At 38.7% G+C, this 17,708-nt stretch overlaps 1 protein-coding gene across 1 annotated transcript in view; it reads right to left on the bottom strand.

The window, feature by feature from the left end:
• The window catches only part of LOC126176519 (baculoviral IAP repeat-containing protein 6), a 329,968-nt gene that overhangs the window by 55,974 nt on the left and 256,286 nt on the right, over positions 1 to 17,708 (bottom strand). Inside the window, exons 50-54 of the mRNA XM_049924030.1 lie at positions 14,144 to 14,333; positions 13,766 to 13,911; positions 12,568 to 12,795; positions 1,741 to 2,071; positions 1,396 to 1,610 (exon numbers count right to left, since the gene is read on the bottom strand). Of these exons, the coding sequence (XP_049779987.1) occupies positions 1,396 to 1,610; positions 1,741 to 2,071; positions 12,568 to 12,795; positions 13,766 to 13,911; positions 14,144 to 14,333 (1,110 nt within the window). The remainder of the gene's footprint in view (positions 1 to 1,395; positions 1,611 to 1,740; positions 2,072 to 12,567; positions 12,796 to 13,765; positions 13,912 to 14,143; positions 14,334 to 17,708) is intronic.

The following is a 17,708-nucleotide window of genomic DNA, read 5'->3' on the forward strand; positions in this document are numbered from 1 at the left end:
TTATGGAAACAATTATATGTTGTAGGGGGGTAGTTCCCATCTGCACAATTCAGAAAAGCTGGTGATGGTAGGAAGAATCCAGGTGGCATGGGCTGTGAAGCAGTCATTAAAGTCAAGCACATCATGGTGGGTGCATGTTAAATAACTGGGTATGTACACTACGCAATCATTTGTTTGAAGACCAAGTACCTTTGGCTTGCATGGTCCCAAAGAACTTAAGAAATAAAAAATAACCAAAATTCATACACTGGTTGATGGACATGCTCCAAACACAATGCGCTTCAATTTAATTGCTGCTTCACAGTCTGTGCCATTCTTCACATCAACACTGGCTTTTCCAAACTATGCAGGTGGTAACTCTCCATATACAAATCCTTTGTTCCCATAACCCCCTCAGCCAAAACCTTTGCTAGTCCTTGTCCTCCACCCGTCTGTCTCCTTTCCTACTCTCACCACAATATTACCAACATGGCTTTTATCCTGCCAATGCCACTAAAAAGTCCTTTCCTCTCTTTCACTTCACTTCCTTCTACCCCCCACCCCCCCCCCCCCCCTGCATACACCCATAGGCAGCACTGGCACCTTCCTCCACCTCTACCCTGCTGTCCCTCCCCCCTCCCTGCCCCATACCGCCTCCTCACATCCACATCAACCCAAATAGATTGCTGCTCGCGTCAGACGCAGTCTGGCCCCAGCACCAAGAGGTAACGGCCAAATGTGTACGAGTTGTGCTTGTGTGAACGTGTACGTATTTTGTACTTTGGAAGGAGGACTTTGGCTGAAAGCTTAAATATTTTAGCCGTCTTTCTCATTGTGCCAATCTGCAACTCAATGCCACCTGTAAGTGGTAAGTAGCCTTCTATTATTTCTATTTATTCTATTGTTCAACAAAAATTACCAATTTTTGAAAATATAACTGGATAAATAAAAGGAGAAACACATACCTGTATAAAAGTTATGGAAATGTGCAAGCTTTTGGGGCCAGTGGCTCCTTCTTCTGGCTGGAGAGCAAGGAAAAGGAATGAATGAAAAGGACTTGTGAGGTTTAGGAAAGGGGTAGTGCCACAGAAATGTCACCCAAAACTCTGGGCCAGGGACAGCCTTACCAGACCTACTCACCTCATCCATTAAGTCTCCACTGAGCCAGGTTTCTGTGTGACTTTTCCCTAACTCTGATCATTTACTAAATCTCACCAGTCCTTTTCCTCCATCCCTCTTCCTTTCCTTTCAACCCTTCTGCCAGAACGAGCAGCCACTGGCTCCAGAAGCTTGCACATTTCCATAATATATATGCGTTTTCTCCTGCTGCCACATGGTTAGTAGATTTTTTTTTTAATCTTTCCACACTGCCCCCCCCCCCCCCCCCCCCCCACACACACACACAAAATATCATACCTTTTGCATTTTTCTCTGTAGTCTTTGGAAAGTGATGAAGTTTGAGTTTAAGGCATGGTGTGCTAAGTGAGTCACCATTCTCAAGCACAAGTGTGAGCAACTGAGAAACCTGCAGCTGCGATGGCAGTGGGACTCCCGGGCAAGCCTCGTGCTCCAGGAACTTTGTGGCTGTACAGGAGACACGGAGGTTGTCTGGGAGGATACCTGTGATGAATCTGGAAGGAAGAAAGCACACAATATTAGGCTCAGAACTTTAATCTAAATAACCAAAACTGGTAAAACATATAGTAGTGCAAATATTTCCCATATTTCTAGATTAACTCTATTATTGAACATAAAAAGTACATACTTGGACATGAAATTCTGGTGTTTACATTCCACTTCACTGGCACCATACTACAAACTACACAAGATGTTGGCTTACCTGCTAAACTTGATGATCTCGATTTCTTGCCAGATATGCTGCGTGTTGCAGCAGCAACAGTGTTCCTTGCATCTTTTGTTCTTTTGTCCTTGGCAGAGACACCAGCTTGTACAGACAGTTGATCAACCATATAGATACCTAATTCCCAAAGCTCTTTCTTTGAACCAATAAGACCTCCTGAAACTGGTGTTGCAGTTCCCCCACCCTCTGGTGATTTTCCTTCATTTACAACGGGTAACAGGCTCCCTGCAACTAAAAGTTACAGCTTTTAATCAAAACATACTGCAAAGATATACCATTTTCTGTAGTACACTTTACATACAGCTGATAAAATAAACAAAATGTAATTTGAAAATGAGCAGCACATTCTTAATAACTGTGTTACACTGACTAATAATTTCAAAACAAAATTAGAACTGGAAACTTGTTATCTTTTTGTGATACAGTAAAACTTGCTCAAATCGGCATGTATATAATTCGGAAATCTACCTAAACTGTACAAGTATTTCAGTCCCGATGCGTTCAGTGCACTTTAATATGCTGATTTTTTGTATAAAGCTGAACATGCCTAACATGGGTACGGAAAGCAAATCTTAGAACATACTTAATAATTCATTGTATAACGTGGAAAAGAGCCTATACAGTAGTACTGTATTACAGCTCATTAGTTATTCACGACTCTACAAGGACGTTACTTTTAACACCTCTGTTAAGTGGCGTAAAACCAAGAAAAGTGGTACAACACATCTCGGTGCTGCTGGTGTGGACCTAAAACCGTGACACACTATGCAACAATGAATAAGTTGCGCTCAGTGTCAGTACAGTACATCAAAAGAAACGGTTCGTTTCCTGGCACTCTGTTTGTCAGCTTTCTCATTTTCCTCATAATTGATGCACGCCGGCGCATACAGGAACATTGTTGAACATCTACCAACACTCTGCTGTTAGGTGTGCAGTGAAAGAGGTGGGTATCATTCTGTTAAACAACGGTTTTACCCGGTAAGGTCATTATTTTCTACCAGTTTCAGTTGACTAGTAGCACTTTAAGAGATAAAGTAATATGATGTCGAACAAATGGTATGCATCGTTAACACTTAACAAAAAAATTAATGTAATCGAGGTGAGTGAGAAAGACAAACTCTCTGTGCGTGGAATTATGTTGTGTTTCAAATGCAGTGAAACACAAAATTTATGAGACTTTAAGAAACAAGGATAAGATTCTGGATGAATATATGAAAGGGAACGGACAGATGAAACAAAAGGCTAGAAAGACCAAAAATAAAGAAATTAATGAAATAGTGTGGGAATGGTTCATAAATGTGCAGGCAAAAAACTTACCTTTACCTGGACCCATGTTGCACAGTGAGGCTCTGAAAGTCACTAAAGAGTTTGGAATTATGGAGTTTAAGAAATCCACAGGATGGCTAGACAGTTTCAAAGCAAGGCACAACATCATGTGGAATTAAGGGTGTGGGGAAGCTAAGGATGTGCAGGAAAGTGTAGTAACATAATAGAGGACAATACTGTCCAACTTAATTGTGATCTACGACCTGCAAGAAATTGTGAATTGTGACCTTAAAGACATGTTCAATGGCGATGAAATGGGACTGTTTTATTGTGCACTGCCTTCAGAATTGCTAACAATTCAAGGTAAAAAGTGCACCAGCGGAAAAGATGTCCAAGGAAAGACTCACTGTACTGCTGTGTGGAAACATGTTAGGCGATACGGAGAAGCAACTGGTGATTGGAAAGGTAGCAAAACTGTATTGTTTCAAAAACATACTTGTCAGTATGCTTCCAGGCACATGGCGATGCAATAAAAAGACGTGGATGCTGAGTGGTCTTATGGAAGAATGGCTGAGCTCTTTGAATGCCACAATGAAAAAAGGAAATCAACAAGTTCTCCTTTTCCTAGACACTGCAACCTGCCACCCAAAAGTAATGTTATCAAATATGAAATTGGCTTAGTTTCCTCCAGGTTCAACCAGCCTCACACAACCGATAGACCAGGGAGCGTTATTTACACATTCAAGTGTCATTATAGGCGATTACTGATGCAGTCTCTTATTCTTAGTGGTAAAGAAGCCGAAAGTGTGTTTGCTCTTGCACAGTCAGTTTCTGTCGTGGATGCAGTACATTGAATTGGCTTGGCAGTAAAGGAAATAAAACCCGAAACTGTCACCAAGTGCTTCAACAAAGCTGAGTTTGGGCAACTCACTCTACTTTCACTTCAGCAACATATTTAATAGAAATTCGCAACACAGAGGATGATGATGATGAAACAAAGGAAGAAGACCAGGAGCAAAATGATGTCCCTAGAAAAATTAATACGCCTGAAGAAGCCATTGCATGCATAAACGATGTTATCCTATTTGCAGCACACACAAATGCTCCCAACTTGTTGGAACTCTTGTATGGTGCAAAAAATTGCTTAGCAAAAATAATTTTGAACCAGAAATTAAAACAAGTTTTCCTCCTGGATGTGTAGTGAAAAAAGTGAAATGTAAAGCAAATAAACCTGGGAATAATATGTACCGTATTTACTCGAATCTAAGCCGCACTTTTTTTCCGGTTTCTGTAATCCAAAAAACCGCCTGCGGCTTAGAATCGAGTGCAAAGCAAGCGGAAGTTCTGAAAAATGTTGGTAGGTGCCGCCACAACTAACTTCTGCCGTCGAATATATGTAGCGCTATACAAGCATGCTTTGTGGGCACAAAGATAAATACTGGCGCCAAAACCTTTTTTTTTTCTCCGCCCCGAGTTTCGACCACTGCATTTTCATACATTATCCAACGAAGTAAATACAAATTCCGTAATGTTCATCTTCGAATGTAGCAGAATTTCAATGTACTACGAAAATCCCACTGGCAAGACTGTTAGGGATGTTTGTCAATATGGCCAACTCTACGTTCCGAGTTTTTTCCTACCTGCGAGAAGAGATGGTTGCTAATAGGAACCTGATGAAATGTGAATCACATTTAGTATTCTCTTCACCATAAGAATAATACGAATATAAACATTTTGCCATGTATTCTTTCGTGTTTGCTGCTATCTCATTTAAATCCTGTCTGCCTCATAAACTACGAAACTAGAGTGAGGCAACAGCAACGCGGAAGAATATACGTATCGTGTCATGTTTATATTCGTATTATTCTTATGCCTAATAGTGATATAGTCAGAAATGAAGCACGGCAACTGACTAGATTTTAAATGTAAGATGACTAATTTCTGTGAAGAATTTGATGTACTAAAGAAGCGGCCGCAAAGATTTTCAAACGGAGAAAAATCTGTACCCAACTCTCATTCAGAAAATGTTCTATCATACGCAGTCTATTATTTGGTTCTTGTTGATCATTATCAAAGAAAGCAGCAGTGTAAGTAACAACAAATAGCAGTCTCTTGCCATTGTTTTGCTAATGAGACTATTCCTCTTTTTTTTTTTTAAGCGGCGGTAGCGCGCACAAAAGCAAGTCATGCCGCGAGCGGCGACAGGCCGTAAACACGCACTATCAGAATGCGCCAAACAATGCATGACACAGTACAGTAATGCATTTTCAGCTTAGAGTGACGTAAACACCTATAACAAAAAAAAGACGGCACTTATCAGATCAAAGCAAAATAAGCAATCGTTTCAAACCAGACGAAGCACGTGGAAAAGGAAGCGTATCCGTATAAATACGGACGGAGCGCCTGACGCATAGCAATGGCTACCTGGTGAAGCTTAACTGCTAAGCTTTCGACTCGAACCAAACTACTGTAGCTGTATCGTCATTCATTCGACCTAAATTGTGTCTCATATTACAATGGACCAACTTTGTTTCTATTTGGAGGTGCGGCCTAAAACTTTTCTCTCCCCTTGAATTTCGAGTCTCAAATTTCAGGTGCGGCTTAGATTCGGGAAATATTTTTTTCCTTTATTTCGAGTCTCATTTTTCAGGTGCGGCTTAGATTCGAGTGCGGCTTAGATTCGAGTAAATACGGTATGTACATACCATAACACTGTGCAACAATGAAAATGTAAACTGAATGAAAATAGCAAATTCCTATCAATTCTAATGTGCAGATTGCAAATATCACAAAGACAATTCAAAATTAACTCTAGTTTTCATTTTACACTGTTTTATTATGGGGAAATAATTATATACGGATTTTTACGTTATGTTTAAAATCAAATATTATAATGGTTTGTCAGAGTTATAATAACTAGTAACAATGGATTATACTATTGTCCCTGGTCCTACTTGTGTGCAATATTTTGGATATAAACATTTGGATACCAATTTATTGATCTTTTGGCCTCCCTCGTCTTCAACTTCAGTGACTTTATTAATGCATGTAATCATTTTTGCACCTTTGTTTCCATATTAACTACCAGCTGTTCAGTTGACTACTATTGAATTGAACAAAAATGCCAGAAGATTGTGTTAACAGTGCTGACACATTTTGCTACGTGTGTGGAGAAGTGACATTTGCTTCACAAAAACAGCAAATAACTCCATTGATTAAAAAAGCTTACAGTTGTTATTTTGGGTGCAAAATAGGTGATCAGGATAAACCCTGGACTGCACATGTGATCTGCAACACTTGTGCCAGCAATCTCAGGAATTGGATGCATTACTTTTGTGTGGTTCCTCCTATCAAGAAGGGAATATCTAAGAAGAAGAAGAAGAAGTAGACAGTGATCTAGCCTAACATCCCATCTGCCATACGTCCAGTTCTACACGAAGAAGGATTGCCGATACCTGGACCACCAATGGAGTGCAAGGTTACTTCTGATGGGGATTCTGAATGTCCTGAACCTGTACATCACAAGATCCAGAGGTTCTTCCAAATGTATCAACTGATGTTCCACAAACATTGTCTCAAAATGAGTTAAGTGATCTCATTAGAGATTTGGGCTCTCTAATGCTAAGGCTGAGATTTTAGCATCAGGACTGCAGCAGCACAATTTTCTGGAAAGCAAATGTAAATGTTTCATTCTGCCGCAGAAGAGAGCAACAATTCACTCTTTTTTTTTTTAACATGCAAGATAGTCTTGTGGCATGTGTAGACATAAATAGTCTAATAGAGGCTCCCAGAATTAATTACAACCCTGATGAGTGGAGAGTCTTTATTGATTCATCAAAGCTGAGCTTAAAAGCAGTGCTTTTACATATTGGTAATGAGCTTCCTTCTATTCCACTTAGGCATAGTGTGCATATAAAAGAGTCATACCAAAACTTGAAAATTTTACTAGAAGGCATCAAGTACAGGGCTATTACAAATGATTGAAGCGATTTCATAAATTCACTGTTGCTCCATTCATTGACATATGGTCACAACACACTACAGATACGTAGAAAAACTCAAAGTTTTGTTCAGGTGAAGCTACACTTCAGGTTTCTGCCGTCAGAGTGCTCGAGAGGGCAGTGAGACAAAATGGCGACAGGAGCCGAGAAAGCGTATGTCGTGCTTGAAATGCACTCACATCAGTCAGTCGTAACAGTGCAACGACACTTCAGGACGAAGTTCAACAAAGATCCACCAACTGCTAACTCCATTCGGCGATGGTATGCGCAGTTTAAAGCTTCTGGATGCCTTTGTAAGGGGAAATCAACGAGTCGGCCTGCAGTGAGCGAAGAAACGGTTGAACGTGTGCGGTCAAGTTTCACGCGTAGCCTGCAGAAAATTGGCTCATGCCACAACTGGAGACCGACAGCGCCGACTTCATCTTTCAACAGGATGGTGCTCCAACGCACTTCCATCATGATGTTCGGCATTTCTTAAACAGGAGATTGGAAAACCGATGGATCGGTCGTGGTGGAGATCATGACCAGCAATTCATGTCATGGCCTCCACGCTCTCCCGACTTAACCCCATGCGATTTCTTTCTGTGGGGTTATGTGAAAGATACAGTGTTTAAACCTCCTCTACCAAGAAACATGCCAGAACTGCAAGCTCGAATCAACGATGCTTTCGAACTCATTGATGGGGACATGCTGCGCCAAGTGTGTGAGGAACTTGATTATCGGCTTGATGTCTGCCGAATCACTAAAGGGGCACATATCGAACATTTGTGAATGCCTAAAAAAAACTTTTTGAGTTTTTGTATGTGTGTGCAAAGCATTTTGAAAATATCTCAAATAATAAAGTTATTGTAGAGCTGTGAAATCGCTTCAATCATTTGTAATAACCCTGTATAATGACTCTCAATGGCAGATTTGTGGTGACTTGACAGTAGTTGCACTGCTGTATGCAGTTAGGGAGAACATTAAGAGTGAACCTCTAGTAGACCCTAAAAAGATTCTGCTCCTACCCTTGCACATCAAGTTGGGTCTCATGAAAAACTTTACTAAGGGAATGAACAAGGACGGTGACATGTTTACCGTATTTACTCGAATCTAAGACGCACTCGAATCTAAGCCGCACCCGAAAAATGAGACTCGAAATCGAGGAAAAAAATTTTCCCGAATCTAAGCCGCACCTGAAATTTGAGACTCGAAATTCAAGGGGAGAGAAAAGTTTTAGGCCGCACCTCCAAATCAAAACAAAGTTGGTCCATTGTAATACGAGACACAATTTAGGTCGAATGAATGACGATACAGCTACTGGAGTTTGGTTCGAGTCGTAAGCTTAACAGTTAAGTTTTATCAGGTAGCCATTGCTATACGTCAGGCGCTCCGTCCGTATTTATACGGGTACCCTTCCTTTTCACGTGCTTCGTCTGGTTTGAATCGATTGCTTATTTTGCTTTGATCTGATAAGTGCCGTTTTCTTTGTTATAGGTGTTAACGTCACTCTGAGCTGAAAATGCATTATCATGCATTGTTTGTCTCATTCTGATAGTGCGTGTTTACGGCCTGTCGCCGCGCGCGGCATGACTTGCTTTTGTGCGCGCTACCGCCGCTTACAATTAAAAAAAAAGAAAAGAGAGGAATCGTCTCACTAGCGAAAAATGGCAAGAGACTGCTATTTGTTGTTACTTACACTGCTTTCTTTGATAATGATCAACAAGAAACAAATAATAGACTGCATATGATAGAATATGTTATGAACGAGAGTTAGGCGAAAATTTTTCTCCGTTTGAAAATCTTTGCGGCCGCTTCTCTAGTACGTCAAATTCTGCACAGGAATTAGTCATCTTAGATTTAAAAATCTAATCAGTTGCCGTGCTTAATTTCTGACTGTATCACTATTAGGCATAAGAAAAATACGAATGTAAACATGACATGATACGTATATTCTTCCGCGTTTGCTGTTGTCTCACTCTAGTTTCGTAGTTTATTAGGCAGATAGGATTTAAATGAAATAGCAGCAAACACGAAAGAATACGTGGCATAATGTTTACATTCATATTATTCTTATGGTGAAGAGAATACTGCATGTGATTCACATTTCGTCAGGTTCCTATTAGCAACCACCTCTTCTCACAGGTAGTAAAAAATTCAACACGTAGAGTTGGCCATATTGACAAACATCCCAAACAGTCTTGCCAGTCGGATTTTCGTAGTACATTGAAATTCTGCTACATTCGAAGATGAACAATACGGAATTTGTATTTACTTCGTTGGATAATGTACGAAAATGCAGTGGTCGAAACTCGGGGCGGAGAAAAAAGCTCGTCTTCCACCTTTTTTTTAATTTATTTACTGACACAGAGATTTTGGCGCCAGTATTTATCTCTGTGCCTACAAAGCATGTCCTTGTAGCACTACATATATTCGACGGCAGAAGTTAGTTGTGGCGGCACCTACCAACATTTTTCAGAACTTCCGCTTGCTTTGCACTCGATTCTAAGCCGCAGGCGGTTTTTTGGATTACAAAAACCGGAAAAAAAGTGCGGCTTAGATTCGAGTAAATACGGTAAGTACTTCAAGCAAAAATTACCTTACTTTCGTGATGCGAAAGTAAAGGAGGGCATCTTTGTAGTCCCACAGATTCGAGAGCTTTTTGGAGACCATACTTTTGATGGAATCATACAAGATGATAAGAAGCAAGCATGTTAATGTTTTACAACAGTCTGTTTACAGTTCTTAGGGAACAAATGAGCAATGAATTATAAGGAGATTGTAGACAACATGTTGTCATCTTATGAAAAACTTGGTTGCAAGATGTCATCGAAAATGCATTTCCACATACCCATCTTGACTCCTTATCTAAAGATTGTGGTGCAGTAAGTGATGAACATTGGGAGCAATTTCATCAAGATATTGCCATATTTGAGAAGAAGTATGCTGAAAAGTGAAGCCCTACTATTTTAGCAGATTACTGCTGGACTGTCATAAGGGATGTTCCCGAGTGTGGGTATAAAAGTCAAGACAAGCGAAAACGGTTATCATCTGAATTTATCTCTGAACAAAATATGTAATTGTATATACTGTACATATGGACATTTAACATCTTTAATCCTTTATATACATTTGTGACCAGTTAATTTATATATTTTCTTTTGTGCTTTACATAGTTCTGATACAAAGTAGACTTACAAAACATTTTCATTCATGTAATATTATCTTCATTTTTTCTTAATATTTTACTTTTATACTTCCAGAATGGCAGACATTTATCAATGCATAGCACATAACGTAATTCAGGTAGTTATTCACTTAATATTTGTTATGCTGAATCTGGGAATATGAATGTATATTTAGTTAGTGAGTTATTTATACCAAAATTTAGATTACTTTTTTTTGAAAAGCTAGAGCTAGGTTGCAGGGGTAAAATACAGGGAGCGAAAGGCTATTTACAATTTGTACAGAAACCAGATGGCAGTTATAAGAGTCGAGGGGCATGAGAGGGAAGCAGCGGTTGGGAAGGGAGTGAGACAGGGTTGTAGCCTCTCCCCAATGTTATTCAATCTGTATATTGAGCAAGCAGTAAAGGAAACAAAAGAAAAATTCGGAGTAGGTATTAAAATCCATGGAGAAGAAATAAAAACTTTGAGATTCGCCGATGACATTGTAATTCTGTCAGAGACAGCAAAGGACTTGGAAGAGCAGTTGAACGGAATGGATGGTGTCTTGAAGGGAGGATATAAGATGAACATCAACAAAAGCAAAACAAGGATAATGGAATGTAGTCGAATTAAGTCGGGTGATGCTGAGGGTATTAGATTAGGAAATGAGACACTTAAAGTAGTAAAGGAGTTTTGTTATTTGGGGAGCCAAATAACTGATGATGGTCGAAGTAGAGAGGATATAAAATGTAGACTGGCAATGGCAAGGAAAGCGTTTCTGAAGAAGAGAAATTTGTTAACATCGAGTATAGATTTAAGTGTCAGGAAGTCATTTCTGAAAGTATTTGTATGGAGTGTAGCCATGTATGGAAGTGAAACATGGACGGTAAATAGTTTGGACAAGAAGAGAATAGAAGCTTTTGAAATGTGGTGCTACAGAAGAATGCTGAAGATTAGATGGGTAGATCACATAACTAATGAGGAAGTATTGAATAGGATTGGGGAGAAGAGAAGTTTGTGGCACAACTTGACCAGAAGAAGGGATCGGTTGGTAGGACATGTTCTGAGGCATCAAGGAATCACCAGTTTAGTATTGGAGGGCAGCGTGGAGGGTAAAAATCGTAGGGGGAGACCAAGAGATGAATACACTAAGCAGATTCAGAAGGATGTAGGTTGCAGTAGGTACTGGGAGATGAAGAAGCTTGCACAGGATAGAGTAGCATGGAGAGCTGCATCAAACCAGTCTCAGGACTGAAGACAACAACAGAGCTAAATACTTATGAAGATGAAGATTTTGTATCATTTTATACTGAAATAAACACAACTAACCCAAAATCATGCAATTTACACACTTTCACTTCACTTCAAATTTGTTGTTCAGTGTAATAAATGAATTTAAAGTTTGAGTAAAAATATATGCCATGTTATTTGTCAATTAGATAAATTAGTGTAATGGTCCAGTGTTCTATTGTCCAATATACAGTAAATGAACATTTATTGTGCTGGTGTGAAGGTACATAAATACAGTATATGCATGATTAAAAATTTTTTATGTACTTGTGTGCATGATACCTGACAAATTTTACATAGCCCAGTGAGTTTTGTGTAATCTTGAAACTTGTCCAATTTGGAAAATTAATTTAGTGCCAGGCGATTCTATGTTGAGCAAGTTTTACTGTAGCCTGTGGCCCTAATGGTAATTCACACAGTGGGAAGACATTGCATAAACACAAAGAAAAATTTCCAACACTACTACTTTCTGACCCAACATATTATTGATTATAGTCTCCTAGAGAAAGTTTTACAAACAATAAATATTAGATCTATCTCAATGTGTCCATACTACCAGCAGTATTTATCTACCTTTTTTTCCTTTCTGTACAACTTCACAGCGTTTTAATTTCACAATACATTTGACTGTTTGGAAATTTTATATCCTAATTCTTGCTCGGTTTACTAATGTACAGAAACGATCAAATATGAAAGCAATCATATGGTTCATTATTTCCTATGATATAATAACTCTTAACTTTACATTGATTTTCACCCTTTGTAATCCTGTCATCAAATGCCATAAGAAACTGTATAGCTTTAGTGCGAACTGTAGTTTTCTGAGAAGCAGCACTACCTACTGTATCATACACTATGTAACAATTTTTATATAAATATATAAAAACGAAACAGCTTATTTGAAAAAGATATCTCTGATCTGTAAATGACTGCAAGAACAAAAATAAGAACATACACAATTACCTCTAATCCTGCCTCACAAAATAAAAAGATATAAAAGAATGTAACAACATTTCTTGCATACCTAATATACTCTTGAGTATTTCCCCACATGTTGTCTGTGTACTGAAATAAAACAGCTGCTGCTGATGACCAACACCATATCGTGGGTGATATGGTGCACTAGTTGACAGACGCACACGCTGCACAGAGTAATCCGATTTGATAAATAAAAGTATCTTCTCATTCTCCAATAGCAACTGCAGGATTAAGCGACGTGTGAAACCAGAGATTCCATGCAAGAATGATACATCTGTGAAAAAATTTTATATCAACATAACGCAAAATTTTTGAAGTGACTATGAAAAACAGTACATGGAATGGAAATTGTATTTTTAATTTTATTGCTGTAACTTCCTCTTCAGCACAAAGCATGATTTCTGTTCTGCACGCGTTAGTAAGGTTACACATTAAAATAAGAATTATTTTCCACTAATTAGATATATTTAACAAAGTACAAACACTTTCCAGAGAGTGCCCTGCACCTCAAATTCAAAACACAATCAACAGCCCTTTTGGCTGCAGAAACTTTGCAGGAAATCACTTTACAATCCATTTTTCATAAAACACGATATCACAAATAGTATAGTTTTCGAGTCTCAAAAAATAAAAGTAATTATTTTTCAGACTAGCGAAGAAGTGTGTGAGTTTTACTGAATTTGCAATACTGATGCCAATTCTTGTAGATTTACTTTTTCTCTTGTTTGAGATTATGAAAGTGTCATTTGTGACCTGTGACTATACAGAAGTAAGTGGCACCTTCTTCTGCTTAACAGAAGCAAGGAATTGTTGCCTGACAATCTTTGAGCAATAGTGGCTATTTTCCTTATGTTTTCTAAGCACGTATTTTGAAGCATTCTGACTTAACCCCCCCCCCCCCCCCCCAACTGCCCGCCACTTTTTTTGCTGCCTTATAATTCTGTATTGTTACGATTGTTTACTGCTGTGGAACAATTATGTATCGCACCTCATAGTCTATCTTCATATTTTAGTATTTTGTCTGTTTATATTTTGACTGATATATGTTGTCTCACAAATGCTTTACAAGTGCACTGAACTGCTCTCTTGTGGAAGCTTTCTATCTGACTTGTTACCAATGTTGCATTGAGACAAAGTACGTGATCAACTACTGTTGTGTGTGTGTGTGTGTGTGTAAAAGAGCGAGAGAGCGAGAGAGAGAGAGAGAGAGAGAGAGAGAGAGAGATAGCTCACTTAATACATACCTTGAGTTGTCTTCTGTTCGTTGATAACATCACACAGTACTTTGGACAGAAGCCTTTGGTTTGATGGGTGGCACCAGCAACATTGGGACAAGAACTTTATTGTTGCAGATTCCAATGCAGCATATGATTCACTTCGCAGTTCACATCTGTGATATGAAGATGAAATAATTAGTCGAAGGAAAGGTGGAGATTCAGCATGAAAGAAGCAACTTCAATATAATTATAATAATAATAATAATAATAATAACTGCATTGACTCAGGATATGTGTATTAAATTCCTTACAGAAATGTATTAAAACAAAAGTGTGTTGAAATATTAAGCACTGTAACTAACAAATAAATATACCACAACTGAGTTCTATGAAAACAAGTGTTACCTTTTAGGTATCCTCGAGCTAGTAGAATCCACACCGCAACTTTTTGTGCAAAGTAAATGAAGCAAGGGCAGCCAGAAAACAGAACCTTCTGACGAGCCCAACCAGTCACGCATTTTGCCTTCAGAGCATACTTCAGCAAAAAATTTTAATATCACTGTTATAGTGTCTACCTGCAGCATGTGAAGTCCATCTAAAGGATAACAAAAAAAGAAGTAGAGGTATATACAGAAAACGGCATTAAACAGGTTACTACACAATACAGGGTTGCGAACGAAATGTGTTACCAATTGTTTCGCAATTTACGACGCACATTAGATATCCTGCTGGGATCTCTACAGCAGTACCAGCAGAGCTTGGAAAAACAAATGAGTTATGAAATGACGTGTAATTCACAATACTGCCGCTAGGAGACTAGTAAGCAGCAATGGCTGACAATGGAAGACTGACGACACAGCAACGATCGGCAATTGTGTTACTTTTTCATGAAACAAAAAGCCTTGTTGTGACTCAAGAGATGTTTTCGACAACAGTTTAACACACGATGGGTCCCTTGCAAGAAGACCATCCACAGGTTGTACGATAAATTTGTACAGGAAGGAACAGTATTGGATGCGAAGCGGCTTCGGCCTAAGCCTGTTTGTTCACTCGAGAATATTGAAACGGTACGAGTTGCTGTACAGATAAATCCCAGGAAATCATGTAGAATGGCAGCAGTGCAACTGGGAATATCCAGACACTCTGTTCAATGCATTCTTAAAAGTGACCTCCATATGTACCCATACAAGATGACCTGTGCACATTGCCCGCATCTCGTGGTCGTGCGGTAGCGTTCTCGCTTCCCACGCACGGGTTCCCGGGTTCGATTCCCGGCGGGGTCAGGGATTTTCTCTGCCTCGTGATGGCTGGGTGTTGTGTGATGTCCTTAGGATAGTTAGGTTTAAGTAGTTCTAAGTTCTAGGGGACTGATGACCATAGCTGTTAAGTCCCATAGTGCTCAGAGCCATATGAACCACCTGTGCACAGAAGCTTGCTGAAGAACACAAGCAGCAGAGACTACTGTTTGCTCAGTGGGCGGAGGATAGGGAAGAAACTCTCAACAACGTTTGGTTTTCAGACGAGGCGCATTTTCATTTAGACGGTGTGGTTAACAAACAAAATGTACGCTTTTGGGCCACTGAAAACCCACAAGTGCTTCATGAATGACAACATTATGCTCCAAGGATTACAGCGTGGGCAGCAATTTCCAGTCATGGACTTACTGGACCCTTTTTCTTTGAAGAAACTGTGAACAGCAAGCGTTATTTGAGCATGCTTTGCAATAGCTTCATTCCACAGCTTCTTGCTACTGCCTTGCCCTTCAACACACAGTGGTTCATGCAAGATGGAGCGAGGCCACATACTGCAAACATTGTGTTGGAGTTTTTACACAAGCATTTCTACATGCGGATCATTTCACTCGGGTTTCCAGGTTGCTTCAATGATGGACAAAATTGACACCCAATAATCCAGACCTCAATCCATGTGAATTTTTTCTTTGGGGGTACCTAAAGGAAAACATTTTCCTGAAACATCCACGTGATTTAATGGAGCTCAGAAGACTTATTCTTCAAGCTTGCAGTGAAACTACGGAAGACATGCGCCATAAGATAATCACTAACTTCAGAGTTCGTTTGAAGGAAGTTAGGAAATGAAATGGTGGACATATTGAGCATATGCTGAGATAGAACAAATTTCCATGGACAGCTCTTCATTGTAATATAATTCCTTTCAGATTGTATTGACGTTAAAGTTTATATTAAAAAACAAAATGGTAACACATTTCGTGCACCACCCTGTAGGTACATAGTTCTGTACTAGTTCATTATGAGCAACTACATAAATATCTGAGAGATTGTAAAGCACTGTGAATACTCAGAAAGGGTGGGAGGTGGAATGTATAATTTTCGGAAATGGTGTTTGACTGCAAGACATGAGAAATACTTTTAGTGTGTCTACAGGAGGACATGAATAAATTTAACTTACATCATAAAGTGTTGTTATACTGACACTACAAAAAGTTTCAGGCTGAATGTATTGATGAGAGTACATGTTATTCAATTAAGGAGTTTACAACCTCTTGTATTAAATACTTCATGTTACATTATATGGCAGCAGAGAGTTCTATTTAAATACAAGCATCATTTTGTGGTTTCATTAAAATCACTAAGAATTTATTTGCCAACTTCTAATTTTACTTCACAATAAAACAGATCTATGAACAAAAACACTGAGGAGCTTGTTTTTACTGATTGCAATACCTTTCCTTTTGCTCTAAATGTCTAAAATAACCAACGAAAAACATGTATCCGTAACGCCGGAAAATGAATGTTCAGTTAGGACACAAATTTAAAAAAACTTACTTATTAATTTACTTACAACCATACAATTTCAAGACACATTTCTTAGTGAAATTAATCAACATTTCAAAGTTATATCAGGCAGGAACTACAAATTAGACAAAATGCAGATTTTTTCAGCAAATCCCACAAAAGAAACTTCTCAGATTGTGAGCTGCTAATGAAGTCATCTTGACACATTTTTCCAACACTTCTTCAGATAAAGTAAAGATTATAAGTAGGAAACTATCCAAAATGTTTCATCAAGACAATGCAGTCACTTGGGTGATGACCCCGCAAGATTTGTTTACTACTTACTAGATGTTACAATTTTTTGTTGATTGTATGAGAAGCATACAAATTTCTTTTCTTTACGACTATTTTTATCATACTCAGTGTGTCTTGGTTTAGTGCCTAATCATAATATATACTCCTCAATTATATTTATACAGGATGTTTTATTTAGAAGGTACGTTATAAATGTGCTTGAGCAATGAAGTGAGTTCTTCGTAATGTTGGTTCGCACTTAAATACATTTATAGTGATACTGCTTTCAGCCTATGCATTTTTGTCTATAATTCTTAAACGAAACTCATTCTTTATTCATATGATTACCTTTATATAAGGGACAGTCAAACCTAGACAGATGGAAAAGGTAATTAAATCTTTTATTGCTTCCAAAGCAATTACCATAATCATTAATAAACTGTTAACACATTTATCCCACTGTGAGACAAAAATGGTTATTCCTTCATGGAAAAGTATTTGTAGTTGTCTTCCAAACAATGCACCTCTACATCTGAAGCAAGTCAAAGCCATGAATGTCTTTCTTCAGGGCTCCAAAACTATGGAAATAGTAAGGGAAGAGACCGGGCTGTATAGAGGATGGGTAAGGATGTGTGCAATTTCCATATTTTTGGAATCATGAAGGAAGACAATTGGGGCCATCGATTTGCTCTAGACGAAGAGGAGAATGCCTATGGGACAGTCACAGTTCTGTAGGCAACTGCAAACATTTTTCCATGAAGACACCGACCACCTTACCTCGCAGTTAGACAACAATTAACAGCTTACTTTCTTTGTTTCCATCTGCCTCATTTTCATTCCTTACACGTACCACTAGAAATACAAGTAACATTCAAGAATAATTAGAAGTGAAATAAGAAAATCTTGCAGAAGTACGTGCAATG

This window comes from Schistocerca cancellata, chromosome 1 (assembly GCF_023864275.1).
Source record: "Schistocerca cancellata isolate TAMUIC-IGC-003103 chromosome 1, iqSchCanc2.1, whole genome shotgun sequence".
Lineage (NCBI taxonomy): Eukaryota > Metazoa > Arthropoda > Insecta > Orthoptera > Acrididae > Schistocerca > Schistocerca cancellata.